Source organism: Bos indicus x Bos taurus, chromosome 23 (assembly GCF_003369695.1).
Source record: "Bos indicus x Bos taurus breed Angus x Brahman F1 hybrid chromosome 23, Bos_hybrid_MaternalHap_v2.0, whole genome shotgun sequence".
NCBI lineage: Eukaryota > Metazoa > Chordata > Mammalia > Artiodactyla > Bovidae > Bos > Bos indicus x Bos taurus.
Window position 1 is genome coordinate 11,955,885 of NC_040098.1, and position 21,945 is coordinate 11,977,829.

General features: G+C 52.7%; 1 protein-coding gene across 6 annotated transcripts in view; it reads left to right on the forward strand.

Annotated features, from left to right (window-relative positions):
- Positions 1-698: 698 nt before the first annotated feature.
- Positions 699-21,945, forward strand: part of FGD2 (FYVE, RhoGEF and PH domain containing 2) — a 33,004-nt gene continuing 11,757 nt past the window's right edge. The window contains exons 1-10 of one of the 6 annotated variants that reach the window (XM_027524796.1): positions 7,153-7,317; positions 7,438-7,657; positions 12,990-13,221; positions 15,604-15,684; positions 16,363-16,511; positions 18,266-18,422; positions 18,625-18,763; positions 19,278-19,336; positions 19,570-19,716; positions 21,111-21,203. In XM_027524796.1, the coding sequence (XP_027380597.1) occupies positions 7,590-7,657; positions 12,990-13,221; positions 15,604-15,684; positions 16,363-16,511; positions 18,266-18,422; positions 18,625-18,763; positions 19,278-19,336; positions 19,570-19,716; positions 21,111-21,203 (1,125 nt within the window). In that variant the 5' untranslated portion in view covers positions 7,153-7,317; positions 7,438-7,589. Of the gene's footprint in view, positions 786-7,151; positions 7,318-7,437; positions 7,658-12,989; positions 13,222-15,603; positions 15,685-16,362; positions 16,512-18,265; positions 18,423-18,624; positions 18,764-19,277; positions 19,337-19,569; positions 19,717-21,110; positions 21,204-21,945 lie in introns of those variants that run through there. The other 5 variants (XM_027524800.1, XM_027524797.1, XM_027524798.1 and 2 more) reach the window with 5 other exon arrangements.

Here is a 21,945-nt window from a genome sequence, read left to right on the forward strand (position 1 = left end):
AGCTCAGCCTCCAGCTTGTTCCCTGTTAGGCCAGCCCCCACCCCGCTGCTGTTTCACGCAAGGCCCTCCGTCCTCATTCCCAGGACGCCACCCTGGGCCCCCCCTCCACCCCCAGGCGAGCTTCTGGTGACCTTGAGGCCTTCTGGAATAAAGAAGGGGCGGGGCCCGGGCCTTGCACAAGCCTGGCCCAGTCCCCGAGAACTGCCAGCTTTGAAGCTAGATGGTTCACACGCCAAAGAAGAGCTGTTCACGGTCCTCACTGACACCTCCAGGCCACCCGCGTCAGGACTGACTCATCCGCTGTCTTTCAGGCCCCCCGCCCTCAGGGAGTCTCCCCCTGCGGAGGGCGGGTGGTGTGCCGCCCTGGGTCCCTCCAGGCGCCAGTCGGCTCTGGGAATAATCACATCCCGCCGACTGACAAGTTAGGAGCACTGGGAGCAGAAAGGGGCCGGGCGCAGAGAAGGGGAAATGTGGGGAGCGTCCTGGGGCAGGGCAGGGCAGAAGCAGGGCTGCCTGAGCCTGGCACTCACGCTGACGGGCAGCTGACGGCACCAAGCCCTCCCAGGAGACGGGAAGATCAATACTGGAGGGACAGGATGGGAAATCCTGGCCATTTGGAGGAGGGGACAGGAAAGACTGGGAGGGAGGCGAGCTTTCTTCATCCCTCCTCCTCCAAAGCCGGAGGCTAGCGGGGAAGGCTCACCCCTCCACTGGCACTAGCGGTTGGCCTCTGCCCATCACGTGACTACCCAGACAGCCCACCCCCTCACCCCTGTCTGGGCCAGGTTGGGGGGGGGGGAGGGCGGGGGGGAGGGGGCTAGAAGACTGCAGTGGGGAAGGGGAGGCTGTGAGGGGAGGAGGGGCAAGGGCAGTGCTGCAGGAGCAGGTTTCAGCCAGCTGCCTGAACCTCCTCTGGAGCCACGTCAGCCCCACCTCCCAGGTCTGACAGTCACAGGCGACTAAGCTCTTGGCAGGTGCTGTGCTTGACTGAGGCTGCAGGCCAGGTTGGGGGGCAAGGGGGTCCCAGGGAACACGCCAGCCTGTCCCCTCCGGGGCTTGGCTCACTGAGGATAAATGCTTCTCTGGAGAGTCCTCACTCGCCCCTGAAAAACCCCTTCACAAACCCCTGGAGATCTCATGGGTATTCCTCTTGCTCTCTCACACACACACACCATCCAGGTCCCAAATGTTGACATTTCCTCTCTAGCAGCCCCCAAGTGCCCTCTGAGGCCCCAGGGCTGCCCATGAGGAGCCCTCTGGGTGCCCCCGATCTGCACATAAAGCCGCCTCTGCATCCCAGGGCAGAGCTTTCTTGCCAGAAAGCCAGACTGCCTGTCATGTGGCTGCTCAGCCCTGCAGTTCCTGCTTGGGCACTGCTCCCTCCCTCTTTTCCACTGTGTGGGCTACAGGGAACTAAGTTCTTCCATCTTTCTTACTGCTTGAAAGCAGAACTAAGAAGAGAAAAAAGCCATGAGGCTTATTCATGCCAAGGACCCCCAAAAGCCCTAAAATGGATGTACCCCTACTCAGAGGGAGATGTGTTCATGACCATTGGATCAGAGTGTCCTGTGTATAAATAAAATTCTGTGTCCACTTCCCTTTAGCACCTTAGCTCAGCAGACAAAGCCTGCCAGGGCCAAGCTCCCGTGGCCCCCTCCTCCCAGGTCCTGCCATTCCCCAGGCCCTAGGCACCGCACTGCGCGCGACTCCCTGTTCTTTTTCCTGGTCTTGCCCTGGTCTCTCAAGCCCATATCTCTTCTGCTTTTAATGCCTTTCCCCACCTTGTCCACCTGGGGAGTATACTCATCTCTCAGGCTGCCTCTGCTGAAAGTCTTCCTTGATGGCACCCTCTGCTCTCTGCAGACTTCAGTGCCCCTTCTCTGAATGTTCACAGCTCCCTGTTCAAAGCATTTCCCACATTGTATTTCAGTAGTTAATAGGCCCAGCTTCCTCATCAGGCTATGAGTTAAGGGGCAGTTTAATCCATAACCTCTGCCTCAGGGCTGACAGTGTTTAATCCATAACCTCTACCTTCGGGCTGACACACATGGCCTCTACCGTAATAAATGCTCAAGATACACTTGCCAACTGAATGCATGAGTTTAATGAATGGGGCAGAAGAGATCAAAGTGCACAGAGAGGAGCACCAGGTCTCTGAGGAGGGAAGGGAATTCCAGCAGTGGATATTAAGGAAGACTTCCTGGAGGAAGCAAAAAGTTATTTACTGGGTGGAGACATTCCAGGCTGAAGCAACAGATTAATCAAGAGTAGGGGAGTGGGGAAGCCATAGAAGAGGTCTTCTGTCAGGAATAACATTCACTGAGTGCTTCCTCTGTACCAGGCCTTACTCTTCAGTTCAGTTCAGTTCAGTTCAGTCGCTCAGTCATGTCCGACTCTTTGCGACCCCATGAATCGAAGCACGCCAGGCCTCCCTGTCCATCACCAACTCCCAGAGTTCACTCAGACTCAAATCCATCGAGTCAGTGATGCCATCCAGCCATCTCACCCTCTGTCGTCCCCTTCTCCTCCTGCCCCCAATCCCTCCCAGCATCAGAGTCTTTTCCAATGAGTCAACTCTTCGCATGAGGTGGCCAAAGTACTGGAGTTTCAGCTTTAGCATCATTCCTTCCAAAGAAATCCCAGGGCTGATCTCCTTCAGAATGGACTGGTTGGAAGGCCTTACTCTTAAATCCTCTTATTTAATAGTTACAAACAACCACAGGAGATTAGTACTATAAATATCCCCATTTCACAGATGAGGAAAGTGAAGTTTAACTACTGGCCCAAGGTGTTGAGGTTATATTTGATGAGAGAAGCAGATCAACCAGAAGTGATCAACAGAATATGGAATTTGACTTTATACAAGGGGCCAGGTACTTAAATCACTGATGCTGGTGGTCCAGTGGTTAAGACCCCGTATTCCCAATAGAGGTTGCTCTGGTTTGATCCCTAGTCAGGGAACTAGATCCGACATGCCACAGCTAAGACCCGGCTCAGCCAAATAAATAGTTAAAAAAAAAAAAAAAAAGAATTGATGCTTCTGAGTCTAAAATCCTCATGACACGCAGTGGGGAAGGGAAGATGGATGTGAAGTTGAGGGGAACAAGAAGGAAGAACCAATGAGAAAAGGCTGGGACTCTAGAGGATGAACAGGCAGCTACACCAAGACAGCAACTTCAGGGACACAGGTGACCTATAGGCAAAGTTGGCATCCTTTGTCCTGGAGCTAAACACACACCCAGCCCAGGACTAGACAAGCTGAAGGAGGTTCATAGAGAACCCCCAGATCTCCATCAACACGCGTGAGCTGCGGCAGTGCTGGAGCCCTGCACCGACCACAGGAGTGAGCGAGGTTCTTGTGTCCCGTCCTGCCTCCATGGTCAGCTTACAGGAAAGGCAATCCTGGGATCATGGTTCAGCTTAGCTAAGCTGGCACAGCCCAGAGCTACCAGGTCAGGGTCCCAACCCAGACCTCATGTGTATAAGGAAGAAATGACTGGGAAGTCAATAAGAGCCAAGCCAGGAGGGTCTTGGCAGCACGCCAAAGAGTTTGGGATTTCTTCATGTGATCACCATGCTGGTTTGCGAGATTGTGTGTCGAATTGGAAGCAAAGGTGGGACGAGCCCTTAGTGATATCCTGGAGGTGTTGGGCATACTCGGGCTGGGGTGGGAGGCAAGATGAGATGCCCACGGATCCCTGGGATAGATTCTAAATTGGGTGGTAGAGGCTGCGTGTAAATGAGGGGACCAGAAGCTGAGCTTCGGGTGGTGCCTGCGGGTGAGAAGCAAGTCAGGCAGAAAGGCTGGCAGGATGGTACGGGCTGAGGTCAGGGAGGTGGGAGGATCAGAGAAGCAGGGCCCTGGAAAATCTGGGGGAAGCAGGGGTGTGCAGGTGTCTTGGATCCTCCTTCTTCGGCAGCTCGGATGGTGCCTGGGCCCTGTTTGGAGTTGGGCCAATTTAGTGTGGCCTCCTGCCGGTGCCCCGGCCCACTCTGTGCCCCCTCCCCCCACCCTGGTGTGAAGGGCAGGTTCAGATGTTCAGCCCCTGCTCGGAAGCCCAAGGCTCTGGCAGCTGAAGGGTGAGATAAGCCTCTGGGCTCAGGGTGTGACGTTTGTCCTTCCTGCATGCCTCCTGAGGCCCCACTGCGTGCAGGACACTGGGCTTTGCTGGGGACGGGGCCCTGCCTGTCGGGAGCCTGGAAACAGTCTGGTGGGAGGCAGAGGAAGAAACTGGGCCCTGCTGTGGAGGGGAGAGGAACACCAAGGAGGGAGGCCTCCCCAGATGTGGGAAGAATCCAGGAAGAAGTGGTATTTACATATGTTTCCCATCAAGCCCCTAGATCTAACCACGGGAACAGGAGATTCAGGGGCCAGCTCTGTAGTCAGCAGACCGTGGGAGCTGTAGGCTCAGCGACCCAGCATCTTCTTAGCCAAATGGTGTGGGAAAACAGAAAGAACGAGGTGAACCTATGCATGAAAAGAGAGTTAATAGACACAACAGCCCATTGTAACATGTGGACCTTATTAGGATCCTGATTTTTTTTTTTTTAATGATGATCAGTTAGTCTGCTCAGGCCGCCATAACAAAATACCACAGACTGAGAAGCTTAAAAACAACAGAAATGTATTCCTCACAGTTCTGGAGGCTTGAAGTCCCAGATCAAGGCCTGGCAGTGTGCTGTTTCTTCTGAGGATTGTTTTCCTAGCTTGAAGACGACCACTTAGTCTCAGGTGGCCTTGCCTCGGAGTGTGCAGGGGTGTGTGGGGGAGTCGGGGAGTGGGGTGGGGAGAGACAGGGCTCCTCCCTTTCTTGAAAGACCACCAGTCCCATCAAATTACAACCTCACTCTTACGACCTCCTTAAAACTTGGGCGTGTGCTAAGTTGCTTCAGTCATGTCTGACTCTGCGACGCTATGGACTATAGCCTGCCAGGCTCCTCTGTCCATGGAATTCTCCAGGCAAGAATACTGGGGTGGGTTGCCATGCCCTCCTCTAGGGGAGCTTCCCAACCCAGGGATTAAACCTGAGTCTCCTGTGTCACTTGCATTAGCAGGCGTGTTCTTTACTGCTGAGCCACTGGGGAAGCCCCGTTTAACCTTAATTACCTGGTAAAGGCCCTATTTCCAATTTCAGCCACCCAGGAAGTTAGGGCTTCAATATGTGAATTTAGGGGGGACACAAGTCAGTTCACAGCAGGTGACATTTGTGAGGCATTGGCACTTTGCTGACTAGGCATTTGATATTGAGGAATTACTGCAAATTGTCTCCTGGGATGGGCTTCCCAGGTGGCGCTAGCGGTAAAGAACTCACCTGCCAATACAGAACACATGAGAGACACGGGTTCAATCCCTGGGTCGGGAAGATCCCCTGGAGGAGGGAAGGCAGCCCAGTCCAATATTCTTACTTGGAGAATCCCATGGACAGAGGAGCCTGGCAGGCTATAGTTCATGGGGTCACAAAGAGTCAGACATGATGGAAGCGACTTAGCACACACACATCTCTTAGGATATGATAATGGTATTAGTGTTTCCTGTATATACATATGCATACACATATGCATGAAGTGAAGTGAAGTCGCTCAGTCATGTCCGACTCCTTGCGACCCCATGGACTATAGCCTGCCAGGCTCCTCCATCCATGGGATTCTCCAGGCAAGAACACTAGAGTGGGTTACCATTTCCCTCTCCAGGGATACGTGTGTATAACATGCATAAAATATTTGTAAGTGCGTGTGCATGTATAGCATAATATTCTCAATGTATATATTGTGTGTGAGTATATATTTTTCCTTACTTTTTATCATAGAAGCACACCGAAATATTTGTGGGTGAAATCACCTGATTGACTTCAACCTGGTCTGGGAAGGGGCAGGGTGAATGTGGCTGTAGATGGAACAAGGCTGACCATGAGTTGATGGTTGCTGGGTCCGAGTTATGAGTTCATGGGGGTGCATTCTATTATTCTGTCTCCTTTTGCATGTGTTCCAAATTCTCCATAACAGAAAGTGAGGAGAGTTAGTGAGGTTTAGACATGAGGGGCGGAGAAGGCAATGGCACCCCACTCCAGTACTCTTGCCTGGAAAATCCCATGGCTGGAGGAGCCTGGTAGGCTGCGGTCCATGGGGTCGAGAAGAGTCTGACACGACTGAGCAACTTCACTTTCACTTTTCACTTTCATCAATTGCAGAAGGAAATGGCAACCCACTCCTGTGTTCTTGCCTTGAGAATCCCAGGGACAGAGGAGCCTGGTGGGCTGCTGTCTGTGGGGTCGCACAGAGTCGGACACAACTGAAGTGACTTAGCAGCAGCAGAAGACATGAGGGGAGAAGGCATCTGCTAGAAGAAATTGCTTAGGCGAAACTCTGAGGGAGGGAAGCTCTTGGGCATGGGAGGCCCCAGCGTTTCACAGGCGCTGGAGCGTGAAACTGCCAGGCGCTTCGGGTACCAGAACAAATGAGGCTCAGCCCCTACCCTCCAGGACAAAGACCAGTCTCAGTGGAGGGCCCTTGCTCAGGTCAAGTGAGACCAGAACCCAGTGGGAGAGCCCTGAAGGGCCTGTGAGACTTGAATAAAGGGAAGAGAAGCAGAGATCATTGTTCTGGAAGGGCTGGGAGACTAAGTCTTAAAGGAGGGAGGCAGAGACAACCCAGTGGGCTGGGAGCAGGGAAGCTCGAGGATGGAGCAGCAAAAACTGGTCATGCAGGCTTCCAACCAAATCTGCTGGAATTGTAGGACGCTGACTTCTGCTTTAGAAATCTGACTTCTTTTTTTTGTGTTTCTTACTGGGTGACTTTGGGCAAGTTACCTAACCTCTCTGATCCTCAGTTTTTTCTTCTGTAAAATGGAGGTCATAATAGGGCCCACCTCATAGGACTGTTGTGGTGTTAAATGAGAAAATACTTGTACAGCACTAAGAAAGAGTGTGTGTTCGTTATTATTAACATCAGAGTTTCGGGGAGGAAGTTGCCTTCCCTTGGGGCAAGAAGGTGGAGACAGCAATTATTAAAATGAGAGAAGCCCAGGGAGGGAGGAGGCAGGAACAGCACATTACTTCTCTCTGCCAGCCCCTAATAGGCTTGTGATTTATTTTTAATTAAAGAAGCTGTTTTCTTACAACAGTGAACAGGGTCAGATGCAGAGAAGAAGTTGTGGAGAAAGGACCAAATAAAATCCCCCAGGAAACTTGTGAGAGAGAAAGTGTGGTTGGCCAGAGTGGTGAGCGTCTCAGGCCTAGAGCCCAGTTCTGGAAGCCACTTCTAGCCCCTCACTGCCCCCTTGGAGTGGCCTCTGGAACCAGGGGTCTACAGGAGTCAAAGGTCAGCGCCCATGGTGGGAGGGATGGGGTCCAAGCAAGCTCCTCCCCTGAGGGAGCCCTGGCCTTTCCCCTTCAGGGCTGTGGCTCTGGGACCACTTCCTCTTTCTTCTTCTCTCTGAAGCAGGGAGCAGGTCTGCTGAGCCCTTGGGAGAGACGGGACTCCAAGGATGCCGGAGCCCACCTGTGACCCCAGGTGGGGGTGACTGAGTGTGCTGGCTGGAGACCTCCCGCCCTGCTTCAGGGGAGCTGAGGGCTGCCCTGGAGGCCTGCAGGATGGAGGGGGCAAGTGAGGAAACTCTGACATCTGTGTCCAGTCTGGTGACTGTGTTTGAGAATAGCAGGTATGGGGTAGTAGATGTGGGGAGGGTCATCAGGGCTATCTGGTGTCTCCCTTGAGCTCCGCTGCCTGCCCTTGGGCCCTTGGGCAGCTCAGGCCCTCCCAGTCTCCTGGCTGAGGAGCAGGCCAGAGGCTGCCTTGAACCCTGACAATGAGCAGTGTCCTTGTCCTGGACCCCACTCCTGTCCGGACAGTGCCCACATCCTTCGATCACAGGCTCCTCAGGGCCTGGAAGAGTGTTTCGGGCACCAGGTCTGGGCAGAGATCAGAGTGTGTGTGTCAGTGTGTTGGGGAGAGTCCAGATGTGTGTAATTAGGTGTGTGCGTGTGGGTGGACCAGATGCCTTGTTTGGGCTGCAGAACTCCACCTACTATCCCTCTGGCAGAAATAGTAGCTAATACTTATCAAGAGCTTACTCCCTATGAGGAGAGGTTGAGACCATCTCAGGCAAAGCAGACTGTGTGGTCAGCCTATCTATGGGGCAGTGTTCTGAGTGTGTTTGCTACTTATTTCATTTAATCATCTATCAGCCTATTGGGGGTAGGTTCCATCTCTGTTCCTATATTATAGGTGAGAAAGGGGAGGCACCGAGAGGTGGGGGGTGGTTTAAGTGTTTTATGTTCATGGGCAAGGAGCAAAGCAGGCGCTTCCTTCTGAAAGGAACAGGCTGGAGGTCATTGCGTGTGTCTGTGTGTGACATTAATCCACTCTGCAGGCATTTCTTAAGCCCGGGATTGTGTTAGAGGTTGTGACTGTTGTAGGTAGGGTTCTCTGGAAATAGACTCTGGGATAGAGGTTTGCTTCAGGAGGTTTACTGGGGAGGGTTTGGGGTTGAGGGAGGCAGCACTGGGCACAGGTAAAAGTTGAACTGCCATGCATTCTCCAGTGGATGTAGCCTGTTACAGAGAGTTCTGGAGCTGGAGGCCCCTCTGGCTGTTCCATTCGAGGCAAAGGGCTAGGTCTTTGTACCCCCACGTGGACTAGTCATTGGATGTGGACTTGACCTTAGATGAGGCCGCTCTCTTGCAGAGAGGGCAGTTCCCAGGGAGGGATCCAGTCAGTAACCTCTCAGCCACCATGCCCCCAGCAGCTAGGGGAAGAGTGCCTCCGTCCTGAGGGCTGTGGGTGGCACAGCACAGCGTCGCATGGGACCTGTAGCAGACACAGGAGCCTAAAGAAAGATCCCTGCCCAGAAGACTTCTGTCTTTGGTGCTAAGCTCATGGAATGACTGTGATGCCAGGTCATGACCAACAGATATCCTGAGAGGGGCCTAGACACTCTGCTGAGGGCACTCAGAGTGGACAAAGCCTTCTGTGTGGGCTTCATGGTGGAGGCAGCATCATGCGGACCTAGAAGAGCCAATCAGCTTCCTCAGCAGGTGACCTGGCCCCGCCTCTCCCAGAGGCCTCAGCCGGCATGTTCTGTTCAGCACCAAGGACAGCTCTAGGTGCCACCTTCCAGGACCACCATCCCCTGGGGTGTGCAGAGATACCACCAACCCCACTCAACACACCAGGCATGCCCAGTGGAGACCCTCAGCACATGTGCTCTGCCTTGGAAATATCCCTTGCAGGAGGAGGCAGCCCTTGACCACAGTGGGATCAGAGGAGGTCTTGTCAGCAGGGTGAGAGACACCCCTCAATCTTATGAGAGGGGCCAAGGCCAGGTGCCTTGGCATGGGCTTTCTTGTGAGGTCTTTCAGTGCCTTAACTGATCTGAAACTGAGGGAGTAAAGAGGAAACAGAAACTGGTCTGCGCCCTGGGGAAGAAATGCAGAAGCTGAAACCAAACAGAACAGAAAGCCTGAGATTCAGCTAACGCCATGAGCTGCAGACCCAGGGGCTGAGGAACCGGGTGTTGGGGTGCAAGAGCCAGTGAGGAACCACGGGGGACTGGGTCACAATCTCCTCTCTGCCGCCAGCCAGTGTGTGATGTGGGGCAAGTCACATTGACGCTCTGCACCCATTTCTCCCTGACTCACATGGGGAAGGGCAGTTTAGGGCTCAGACTCAGGAGCCAGCCAGCCTGATCTGAATCCCACCTCTGCCCCCCTCCTTCTGCAAGATCCCCTCTTTCTCTAGTTGCAGAATGGGGGTAATGAAAAACTTCGTCACAGAGTTTTGAAGATTTTGTACCTGTCTGGTCCTGCGTTTCCCAGTCTGCCTTTCTTATAAGGCTGCCCACCCTGTGTCGTCACCACAGGCCTTCCCACACCAAAGGGAATGGGGCACATCATATGTTGTTGGCTATATTCCTTGCTGCTGGCCTCTGTTATCTGAAGAATGTAACTGGTCTGCAGATTCAGTATGTAGGATAAGAAAGCTACACTATGAAAGCTTATCCCTGGAGGGAGAAGGAAACTGACCCTAGGCTGGCTTTTTATTACTGACTCAATGGACACGAGTTTGAACAAGCTCGGGGAGTTGGTGAAGGACAGGCAAGCCAGGCGTGCTGCAGTCCATGGGGTCACAAAGAGTCGGACATGACTGAGCCACTGAACTGAACTAAACTGAGAGGTGTGGAGGGCATAGTTCCCAGTGAAAGTTCAGTTCAATCGCTCAGTCGTGTGCGACTCTTTGCGACCCCATGAACCGCAGCATACTAGGCCTCCCTGTCCATCACCAATTCCCGGAATTTACTCAAACTCATGTCCATTGAGTCGGTGATACCATCCAACCATCTCATCCTCTGTCGTCCCCTTCTTCTCCTGCCTTCAATCTTCCCCAGCATCAGGGTCTTTTCAAACGAATCAGCTCTTTGCATCAGGTGACCAAAGTATTGGAGTTTCAGCTTCAACGTCAGTCCTTCTGATGAACATTCAGGCCTGATTTCCTTTAGGATGGACTGATTGGATCTCCTTGCAGTCCAAGGGACTCTCAAAAGTCTTCTCCAACACCACAGTTCAAAAGCATCAATTCTTCAGCGATTGTCTTTCTTTATAGTCCAACTCTCATATCCATACATGACTACTGGAAAAACCATAGCCTTGACTAGACGGACCTTTGTTGACAAAGTAATATCTCTGCTTTTTAATATGCTGTCTAGGTTGGTCATAACTTTTATTCCAAGGAGTAAGCGTCTTTTAATTTCATGGCTGCGATCACCATCTGCAGTTATTTTGGAGCCCCAAAAAATAAAGTCTGACACTGTTTCCACTGTTTCTCAGTCTATTTTCCATGAAGTGATGGGACCGGATGCCATGATCCTTGTTTTCTGAATGTTGAGCTTTGAGCCAACTTTTTCACTCTCCTCTTTCACTTTCATCAAGAGACTCTTTAGTTCTTCTTCACTTTCTACCATAAGGGTGGTATAATCTGCATATCTGAGGTTATTGATATTTCTCCCAGCAATCTTGATTCCAGCTTGTGCTTCTTCCAGCCCAGCATTTCTCATGATGTACTCTGCATATAAGTTAAATAAGCAGGATGACAATATACAGCCTTGATGTACTCTTTTTCCTCTTTGGAACCAGTTTGTTGTTCCATGTCCAGTTCTAACTGTTGCTTCCTGACCTGCATACAGATTTCTCAAGAGGCAGGTCAGGTATTCCCATCTCTTTCAGAATTTTCCACAGTTTATTGTGGTCCACACAGTCAAAGGCTTTGGCATAGTCAATAAAGCAGAAGTAGATGTTTTTCTGGAACTCTCTTGCTTTTTTGATGATCCAGCGGATGTTGGCAATTTGATCTCTGGTTCCTCTGCCTTTTCTAAAACCAGCTTGAACATCTGGAAGTTCATGGTTCACGTATTGTTGAAGCCTGGCTTGGAGAATTTTGAGCATTACTTTGCTAGCATGTGAGATGAGTGCAATTGTGCGGTAGTTTGATCATTCTGTGGCATTGCCTTTCTTTGGGATTGGAATGAAAACTGACCTTTTCCAGTCCTGTAGCCACTGCTGAGTTTTCCAAATTTTCTGGCATATTGAGTGCAGAACTTTCATGGCATCATCTTTTACGATCCCGCTGAAAAGTCCCAGCTTTATCAGCTCTACCCTCCCTTTAGAGTGTTCTATGGCTCCTACCTTCCCTCAATGTATCAGTTTCTAGGGTTTTAGGGGATTTCCTGCTATAGAGAGACTAAAATCTGGGGTGAGGCTCACAGGCAGGGTGATCTGGGAGGGTACATAAAATCTATGTGCAACTAAGTAAGTCAGACAGAGAAGGAGACATATTGTATGACACCCCTTACACAGAGCAAAATCTAAAAAGAAATGATACAAATGAACTTATCTACAAAACAGTAACAGATTTACGGAGAATGAATTTATCCTTTCCAGGGGGGAAGCATGGGGTGAAGAGAGAGTTAGGGAGTTTGGGATCAAAATGCACATACTGCTATATTTTAAATAGATAACCAACAAAGACCTACTGTATAGCACAAGGAACTCTACTCAATGTTATGTGGCAGCCTGGATGGGAGGGGAGTTTGGGGGAGAATGGATACATGTATATGTATGGCTGAGTCCCTTTGCTGTCTACCTGAAATTATCACATTGTTAATCAGCTATACGCCAATACAAAATAAAAAGTTAAAAAAAATCCTCTATGTGGAGAAGGAAGGGTTCCTCACTGCATTTTAAACAGGGAAGTGTGTAGTTACCCAGAAAACAAGAAACAGTCTACGCTGACTCATTTTGAAGACTGGAGTTCCCTCCAAGAACGGTGTTCGGGAGAGAAGTAGATGTCTCTGTCGATTCCTTCTATGTGCCAGACACTCAGAGGCCAGTGAACATCTCTGATTCGCGTTGTTGTTGTTTTTCAGTTGCTAAGTCGTTTCTGACTCTTTGACCCCATAGACTGCAGCACGCCAAGCTTCCCTGTCCTTCACTATCTCCCAGAGTTTGCTCAAACTCCTGTCCATTGAGTCAGTGATGCCATCCAACCATCTCATCATCTGTCGCCCCCTTCTCCTCCTGCCCTCAATCTTCCCCAGCACCAGGGTCTTTTCCAATGAGTTGGCTCTTCGCATTTGCCTTGTTGCTGCTGCTGCTGCTGCTAAGTCGCTTCAGTTATGTCCAACTCTGTGCGACCCCATAGACGGCAGCCCACCAAGCTCCCCCGTCCCTGGGATTCTCCAGGCAAGAACAATGGAGTGGGTTGCCATTTCCTTCTCCAATGCATGAAAGTGAAAAGTGAAAGTGAAGCGCTCAGTCGTGCCCGACTCTTAGAAACCCCATGGACTGCAGCACACCAGGCTCCTCTGTCCATGGGATTTTCCAGGCGAGAGTACTGGAGTGGGGTGCCATTGCCTTCTCCGCGCATTTGCCTTAATTGCCCCCAAATCCCTACCAGAGAGGTGCAGTTCTCCCTACTCTTAACTGTTCTCTTCTCCTCAGGATGACAGGAGCAGTGCCCAGAGTCCACGGCCTGGAGGCCGGGCATCAGCAGCCTGGGTGCAGGGCTCCTACGTCTGCAGGGCCCTGGGAGAAGCCCACTGTGGAGGAGGCCCTGGAATCTGGGTCCAGGACTGTCAGCAGGAGGTACCTGAGCTCCCTGAAGAACAAGCTGTCCAGCGGAGCCTGGAGGAAGTCTTACCAGCCCGGGACCTGCCCTGGCTCGGGGACACAGGTGCCGGAGGGCTGGGGAAGAAGTGGGGTACTGGGGGGCCATCGATTGATCTCCTCCCCACGCATTCTCTCCCAGCCGGAGCCAACTCCTCCCCTGGGTGGGGGTCTTCTGTGACCAGAAATCAGCTGAAAGCTAGATTCACGACCCCCTCCCACCCTTGATGGCCTTTGATTAAGTGCCTACTATGCAACCTGCTGCTGACATTATTTCTCATACCCCTCGCTGAAGGAGTCTTTTTAAATTTTTAATTATTTATGTATTGATTTTTATTACGCATTTGTTTACTTTTGACTGTGCTGGGCTTTTGTTGCCGTGCACCGGCTTTCTCTAGCTGCGGAGAAATTAGCACTCTGCCGTGGTGCACAGGCCTCTCGTCGTGGGGGCTTCTCTTGTGGAGCACAGGCTCCAGGCACATGGGCTTCAGTAGTTGAGGCGCACAAGCTTAGTTGCTCCACACATGTGGAATCTTCCCGGATCACGGATTGAACCTATGTCCCCTGCATTGGCGGGCGGATCCTTAACCGCCTGGGAAGCCTTGTAGGAGTCTTTAAGGCATGGAGTTGAAATTCAGACAGCTTAAGGAACTTGTCTGAGACCACTCAACGTGGGACCTGGTACCCCTCCCAGATGTGGCCTCAGGTTACCTACTGAAGGAGGCAACACTGCCCACTAGAAATAGAGGTCAGTGCTGATCCCTGCCCTGAGGCTGGTTCCGGGGAGGTCACCTCCCTTCTCTGGGTTTCAGTTTTCTTGTCTATGGGGTTGAAGCCAGACCACCAGGGCTCACAGCTCTTCGGCTCCCTGTGTGACCTTGGGCAAGTCTCTGTAACCCTTGTTTCCTCATTTAGAGAATGGAGATGCGGTCATACTGGTACATGCTGTGTCTACTGGCTATCGTTTGCTATGTAACAAACTACCCCCAGATGTAGTGGCCACGCAGCTTACTGCTTCTGACAGTTTTGTGGGTTGATTGGAATGATATTGGATAGTTTTTCTGTTGGTCTCACTTGGGGTTGGTTTCACTTAGCTCAGGCTGCCATAACAAACTAGAACAGCCTAGGTGACTTAAGGGCTTCCCCGGTAGCTCAGTTGGTAAAGAATCCACCTGTAATGCAAAAGACCCTGGTTTGATTCCTGGGTTGTGAAGATCCCCTGAAGAAGGGATAGGCCACCCACTCCAGTATTCTTGGGCTTCCTTGGTGGCTCAAATGGTAAAGAATGCACCTGCAATGTGGGAGACCTGGGTTCAATCCCTGGGTTAGGAAGATCCCCAGAGGAGGGCATGGCAACCCACTCTAGTATTCTTGCCTGGAGAATTCTCATGGACAGAGGAGCCTGGCGGGCTATGGCGGTCACAGAATCGGACACGACTTAGCAACTAAGCACAGCACAGCACAGCACAGTATAGGTGACTTAAAGAGCTTCCCAGGTGGTGCTGGTGGTAAAGAACCCACCTGCCAATTCAGGAGACGTAAGAGATGTGAGTTTGATTCCTAAGGTCAGGAAGATCCCCTGAGAAGGAAATGGCAACCCTTCTCCAATATTCTTGCCTGGAGAATCCCACGGACAGAGGAGCCTGGTGGGCTACAGTTCACGGGGTCACAAAGAGTTGGGCATGACTGAAGCAACTTAGCACGCACAGGTGACTTAAACAACAGAAATACATTTTCCCACAGCTCTGAAGACTGGACGTCAAGGTCAAAGGGCTGGCAGGGTTGGTTTCTGGCAAGGCTCCCTTCCTGGCCTGTGGATGGCCATCTTCTCACTGCGTCCTCACACGACCTTTTCTCCTACACCTTGTGTCCCTTCCTCTTCTTATAAGGGCATCAGTCCTGATGGGTTAGGGCCCCACCCTTCGCATCAGTTAACTTAATTACTAAGTATAGTCACATGGGAGGTTAGGGCTTCAATATATTAACTTGGGGACACAATTTAGTCCATAACAAGAGTTCCCACGTGTCTTCAGTCAGCTCTTGGCTGAGGCAGGAGTGCCCATGATAGCTCATCTCCCAAGCCTAGTGCCTGGGCAGTGACAGCTGGAAAGCTTGCTCATCTGGGATGCTGGCACAGCTGGGCCCCTGGCTTCCTGTCCGTGAGGTCCCTGGGCCTCTCCTCTCCCGGTGGCCTCTCCCTCAGGGCAGCTAGACCTCTAGATATGGTAGTTCATGGCTCCCAAGAGAGCACAGGTGGAAGCTTCCAGGCCTCTTAAGGCTTAGGCACAGCCTCACTCTGCCCCATTCTCTCAATCCCAGCATGAACCCAGATGCGCCTGCACCATGGCCTGAGTCCTGGGAGCTCCACTCACTGGGGCATCTTTGGATACTGCTTCCATCAAAGGAGACCAAAGCTCTCCTTCTCCTTCTCCCCCCAACTTCCTTGCAGGAGCCTGAGGAGAAGAAGATTGTCCGGGAGCTGCTGGAGACTGAGCAGGCCTACGTGGCCCGCCTCCACCTGCTGGACCAGGCCAGTGGCCAGGGCGCCCCCCGCCCCATTCCTTGGCACCTGGGCGTCCTCACCTTAACCCTGCTCTCCTTTCTGGCCCACCTTATAAGAGCTGAGAGTTAGGACCTCAGGTCTGATTCTAGGAAGCCTCAGTCCTTTAACTGATGACTGGAGTTTGGGCAGAAATCGGGATACAGCTCATTAGCACCACTCCTGATTCCACCCTTGGTACCTAGGCTGGTCTCCTAGGAGCAGAGACCACACCAGCCAGTCCTTCCAGGGCCCACACAGCATCCTCATCTGTCACCCTGCCTCCCAGCATCCTCACCATTCTTAGCCCTTCACACTGTCTTCAGGAACCCTAAGGCAAGAAGGTTAAATCACTGAACTGGGGTCTTGAGCCTGGCGAAGTCCGAGGCCTTGACAGATACAAGATGGGCCTGCTCCTGACATTCATCAGCTCCCAGCCTCTGGCCAAGTCCCTTGGTTTGCCCATCTGTAAAATGGCCAGAATAATTACTGTCTCTCTTCCCAGGGTTTTTTGTGGATGATGGGAGATTAAGGAGGTGCAAATGTTCTGAAAGCTGGGTGGGGAGGGACCCCAAAGCCCCCGGGACTCTGCTCGTCTCCCCCGGGCTGGGGCCAGGGGTGGGGGGCTCCTGCTCTGCCACAGGCTCAGTGACCCAGCGGTGGCTGCAGGTCTTCTTCCAGGAGCTGCTGAAGGAGGCCCGCAGCAGCAAGGCCTTCCCTGAGGACGTGGTCAGGCTCATCTTCTCCAACATCTCCTCCATCTACCAGTTCCACTCACAGTTCTTCCTCCCAGAGCTGCAGCGGCGGCTGGACGACTGGTGAGGTCCAGCAGGAGCCCCTGAGGCCCCCCAACTGCAGCCCTGGCCAAGTCGAGGTGCAGCCTCCAGGACACTGGGCTTGGCCTGTTAGGTCTCTGCGCTTGCTATGTGGCCATGACTCGACTCCTCTGGGCTTTGTCTGTCTGCACAGTGAAGGGCTTGAATAAGTCGTGTGTGTGTGTGTGTGTGTGTGTGTTCTGGAGAAGGGGATGGATCAGGTCCTCACTAGGCTGAGTGACTTAGGAGGTAGTGGAAACCACCAGCAGTAAGTGAAGATTTCCTACTTGCCTTGCTTTGGGTTTCACACCTATTAACTTGCTTAGTCTTCAGATCAGCTCACTGTGTGATGATGGCCTTGTGGTTAGGCCAGAAACCCTCTCTGCTTTCAGAGTTACCCACGAAAGTATTTAGTGGTGAAATTAGTATCTTGCCAAGGAAATGCCATGATGTCTGGCATGTCCTTTAAAATTTCTTGGCCAAAAAGAATTTTTCAGTTCAGTTCAGTCCAGTCGTTCAGTCATGTCTGACTCTTTGCGACCCCATGGACTGCAGCACACCAGGCTTCCCTGTCCATCACCAACTCCCGGAGTTTACTCAAACTCATGTCCATTGAGTCGGTGATACCATCCAACCATCTCATCCTCTGTCGTCCCCTTCTCCTCCCACCTTCAATCTTTCCCAACATCAGGGTCTTTTCAAATGAGTTAGTCCTTCACATCAGGTGGCCAAAGTATGGGAATTTCAGCTTCAGAATCTTAGTAATTGTTAAATCCTGCGATGTATCTATAGTTAGTGTTAGATGCTCAGTCGTGTCTGACTCTTTGCAACCCCATGGACTGTAGTCTACCAGACTCTTCTGTCTTTGGAATTCTCCAGGCAAGAATACTGGAGTGGGCAGCCATCCCCTTCTTTAGGGGATCTTCCCGACCCAGGGATAGAACCCAGGTCTCTCTAACTACAGGCAGATTCTTTACCATCTGAGCCACCAGGGAACCTGATGGATCCATAAGGGTTCCTTATTATATTTTTTTTACTTTATGATCGATCAAAATTTTTTTCCATAATTTTTTTCAAAAAGGACAACCCTGTAAGGTAACCTATCATCATGCCCAATTTTTTCAGATGGGAAAGTTGAGGTATAGAGAGGCTAGGTGATTGGCCCAAGAACACACAGCTGGAGTAAATGGTGTGGTTGGAAATCAGACTCAGGCAGGCCAGCTCCAGATCACTGATGCTCTGCTGTAACAATTCAACAAAAAGGTTAAATGACTTTTTCTTACCTCTCTTAGCCTGGACTTCCTCCTCTCTAAGAGGGGCCACTGACTGACTGTCCTTCCTCCCCTGCACAGGGTTGTAAGAATTAAATGAGATGAGACGAATTAAATGAGATGAGACATGCAGCATGTCTTGGGCAGTGCTGGGCATGTGACCCTTGTTATTGTTACGAGAACAAGCATCAGGTGGTTATTGAACACCTGCTGTGGGCCTGACCCTGTGCTGGGCCTTTAGGGAGCTTCTGTCCATGGGAGAAGTCAGCATCTGCCCTCCGGGGGCTCACAGTCTAAGGAGGGGTGAACCACACCTGTGCCGAGATAACACACCCCCCCCAATACCTGTGCCCAGGAGTGCTGCAGAAAGGCTGTGTTGCAGAGGTGGGGGGGTGGTCTGAGGGGAACCTTGCCTCTCCTGACCCCGTGTGGAGGCAAGAGAAGAGGTCCCCAGACTGAGGGCAGTACCTGGTGCCCCTCCGGCAGGACTACCACCCCCCGCATCGGTGATGTGATCCAGAAGCTGGCGCCCTTCCTGAAGATGTACAGTGAGTATGTCAAGAACTTCGAGCGAGCCATCGAGCTGCTGGCCACCTGGACAGACAAATCCCCACCTTTCCAGGAGGTTATCACCCGCATCCAGGTGAGGCTGGGGTGGGCACGGGGCAGAGCCCTGCACGGCCGCCCCCAGCCTGTGGTGGCTCCTGTTCCCCAAGTGATTTGGCACACCTTGCCGGCTCAGCGGCTTCCACAGCCCTGCCGGCTCCCCCAACCCTCAGGGGCAGCCTGACCCACCCCTTCCCCCTTTGACTCCTCCTCCTCTTCTCCCCCTCTCCCTCCCCAAGAGCAGCGAGGCCTCAGCTAGCCTGACCCTGCAGCACCACATGCTGGAACCTGTGCAGAGAATCCCACGCTACGAGCTGCTGCTCAAGGAGTACGTCCAGAAGCTGCCAGGCCAGGCCCCAGACCTGGCTGATGCCCAGAGTGAGGACACCCCCAGTGAATCGGGGGGCGGGGGGCAGGGGGCAGCACTGGGAAGGCTCAGGCCACTCCCCTAATTTATGGAGCACCAGCTAAAGATGGTTTTGATGACCATCAACCATCAACATTGTTGTACGTCATAGACATTGTCTATAGCATTAGTCATTTTTTTTTCTACAGACACTAAGGCCCAGAGAGGTTAAGTGACTTGCTCAAAGTCACACAGCCAAAAAGAAGCAGAACTAGGATTTGAAACCATGCCTTCACCCCTGGATATGGCGGGCAGTGAAAGTCATAGAGGCTAGCCACCTCGGCCCTGTCTTTCAGGGACCTCTAGTCCCTTCACCCTGGGTGAGAAATGAACCCCATTATCTAGACACTGAATGCACCAGGCTACAGGGGAGGGCCTGCCCCTGGGGTGCTCAGGGCAGGCTCTGAGGCCACTGGGTTAAGCCTCAGGGACCTCCTGCCTCAGCTACCCTTTCAGGGGATGACTCTGACCCTGCCCCCTTTTCAGAAGCCCTTGACATGATCTTCTCGGCCGCTCAGCACTCCAATGCAGCCATCACTGAAATGGTGAGCACCCCAGTCCTCTGAGAAGGAGCTGTGGGCATCCCAGGGCCCTGTGACCTCCTCCTGCCGCTCTCAGCCCCCGCCAGCCCAGCCAGGTCTCTGTGTCTGCCCCTCCTCTGACCCTGCCCCCTGCTGCCCTCCTCCCCACATCCCATCTCCGCCCACGCGAGGCCAGCCTTCCAGGAGCAGGCAGGGTCTTGCCTGGCCTTGGCTGAGGGTGGCCCTCCCGCCCCCAGGAGCGGCTGCAGGAACTGTGGGACGTGTACCAGCGCCTGGGCCTGGAGGACGATATAGTCGACCCCTCCAACACCCTGCTCCGCGAGGGCCCCGTCCTCAAGATCTCCTTCCGCCGCAGCGGCCCCATGGAGCGCTACCTTTTCTTGGTAAGGGGATGCTTGGGGAGCCCACTCGCTCCACACTGGGGAGGGGAGTCCATAGGCATGGGCCCTCTGCCCCAGGTCCTGCCCGCCTGGCATCTACCTGGCCGGCACTGCAGGAGAGCAGGGGCAAACCAGCTTCTCTATCTTTATGGCTCTGGCACACTGGTCAGTTCAGTTCAGTTCAGTCCCTCAGTCGTGTCTGACTCTTTGCGACCCCATGGACTGCAGCACACCAGGCCTCCCTGTCCATCACCAACTCCTGGAGTTCACTCAAACTCATGTCCATTGAGTCGGTGATGCCATCCAAATATCTCATCCTCTGTCGTCCCCTTCTTCTCCCGCCTTCAATCTTTCCCAGCATTAGGGTCTTTTCAAATGAGTCAGCTCTTCACATCAGGTGGCCAAAGCATTGGAGTTTCAGCTTCAGCATCAGTCCTTCCAACGAATATTCAGGACTGATTTCCTTTAGGATGGACTGGTTGGATCTCCTTGCAGTCCAAGGGACTCTCAAGAGTCTTCTCCAACACCACAGTTCAAAAGCATCAATTCTTCGGTGCTCAGCTTTCTTCATAGTCCAATTCTCACATCCACACACGACCACTGGAAAAACCATAGCCTTGACTTGGGACAAATCACATGCTGCCTCCAAGCCTCAGGGATTTCCAGCTAAGGGGGTTCCCAGACATGTCCTAGGAAGCCACAGAGTCAGAATCTGAACCAAGTCTGTTTGGCTCCAAAACCTGTGGTGTCAATCTGTGCTCTAGAGAGGGCAGGCTATTGTTGCTGTTGAGTCGTTTAAGTCGCGTCCGACTGTTTTGTGACCCCGTGGACTGTGTAGCCTGCCAGGCTCCTCTGTCTATGGGATTTTTCAGGCAAGAATGCAGTGGGTTGTCATGTCCTTCTCCAGGGGATCTTCCTGACCCAGTGATTGAACCCGAGTCTCCTGCATTGGCAGGCAGATTCTTTACCACTGTGCCACCAGGGAAGCCCTAGAGGGTGCAAGTCAGGAGGGAATTAGGTTGGCTGCTAGGAAGAACAGCCCCAGTTTGCAGTGAGGAAGCCAAGGGGTCTCCTGGAGATCTGGAAACTGGTCCCACCTGGAAGTTTGGGGGCGGGAGCTACAATCTCTCACCCTTGACCCACCGTGAGAAAGGACTCGTGGGTCTCCAAAGTCTGCCGTGGTCCCCTGAAGTCCACAGGTCGGGCAGCCCCTCGGTGAGCACCCCAGGTGGAGTGGGGCTAGATCGCCGCTTCCTCGTCACACTTGGGCTGTCCTGTGAGCTGGCCCAGCGCACGGCGAGAGTGGAGGAAGGCCCAGTGGGCTCAGCCCACGTCCAGCGAGGTGTGCCCGCCTGTCTGCGCCACTGTGCACACACACCCGCTCGTGTCTCCTGCAGTTCAACAACATGCTGCTCTACTGTGTGCCCAGGGTCATCCAGGTGGGCGCCCACTTCCAGGTCAGGACCCGCATCGACGTGGCCGGCATGAAGGTAGGAGGGCGTCACCCCCAGGGTGGGACCCAGGATGGGGAGCAGCAGGAGGGGCCAACCGGCGACTCAGTCCAGGAGCCCAGGTGTGGAGGGTTTGGGGCAGTGTGAAGGCGGAAAAGATGAGGCTTAGATCTCTCCCACCTGCGCTCCCAGCCTTCCTGTCCAGGGTCCTTCCCAGCACCCAGCTTCACTTTGCTTTCCCTACCATCTACACCAGGGCTTTGAAAACTTTATGACTGCATGAATCCCCTGGGAGTCTTGTTAAAATAATGGGTTCTGATTCAGTAGGTCTGGTGTGGGGTCAGAGATTCTGCATTTCTGACCAGCTCCTGGCGGATGCCAGTACTGCAGCTTTGAGTAGGAAGGGTGTCCACTGTCAGCTCAGTTGCCGACTTGGATGTGTCCACATCCAGAGATGGCCACGAATGAGCAGGGACAGCGGCCCGTAATAGTGCCTGTTGACTGAGTGGTCCCCATGGGTTAGGCCCTGCATCATCCCCCTGGACCCTCATTACAGCCCTGGGATGTAGGGGCTGTTATTATCCCCTGCATTTCTTTAGTTTTAAAAAAATCTTAAAAAAAATTTTATTACCTAAAAGTGTAAATAATACACATTCCAAAATCAAACTATGTAAAAAATATATGTGACATGTATTGCACATATAGGCACTCCATCCCCTAACCCCCTTTCCTAGAGGCCGCCTTTGCTCCTAGTGAGGCCTTCCAGAGGTAGGGTACTCAT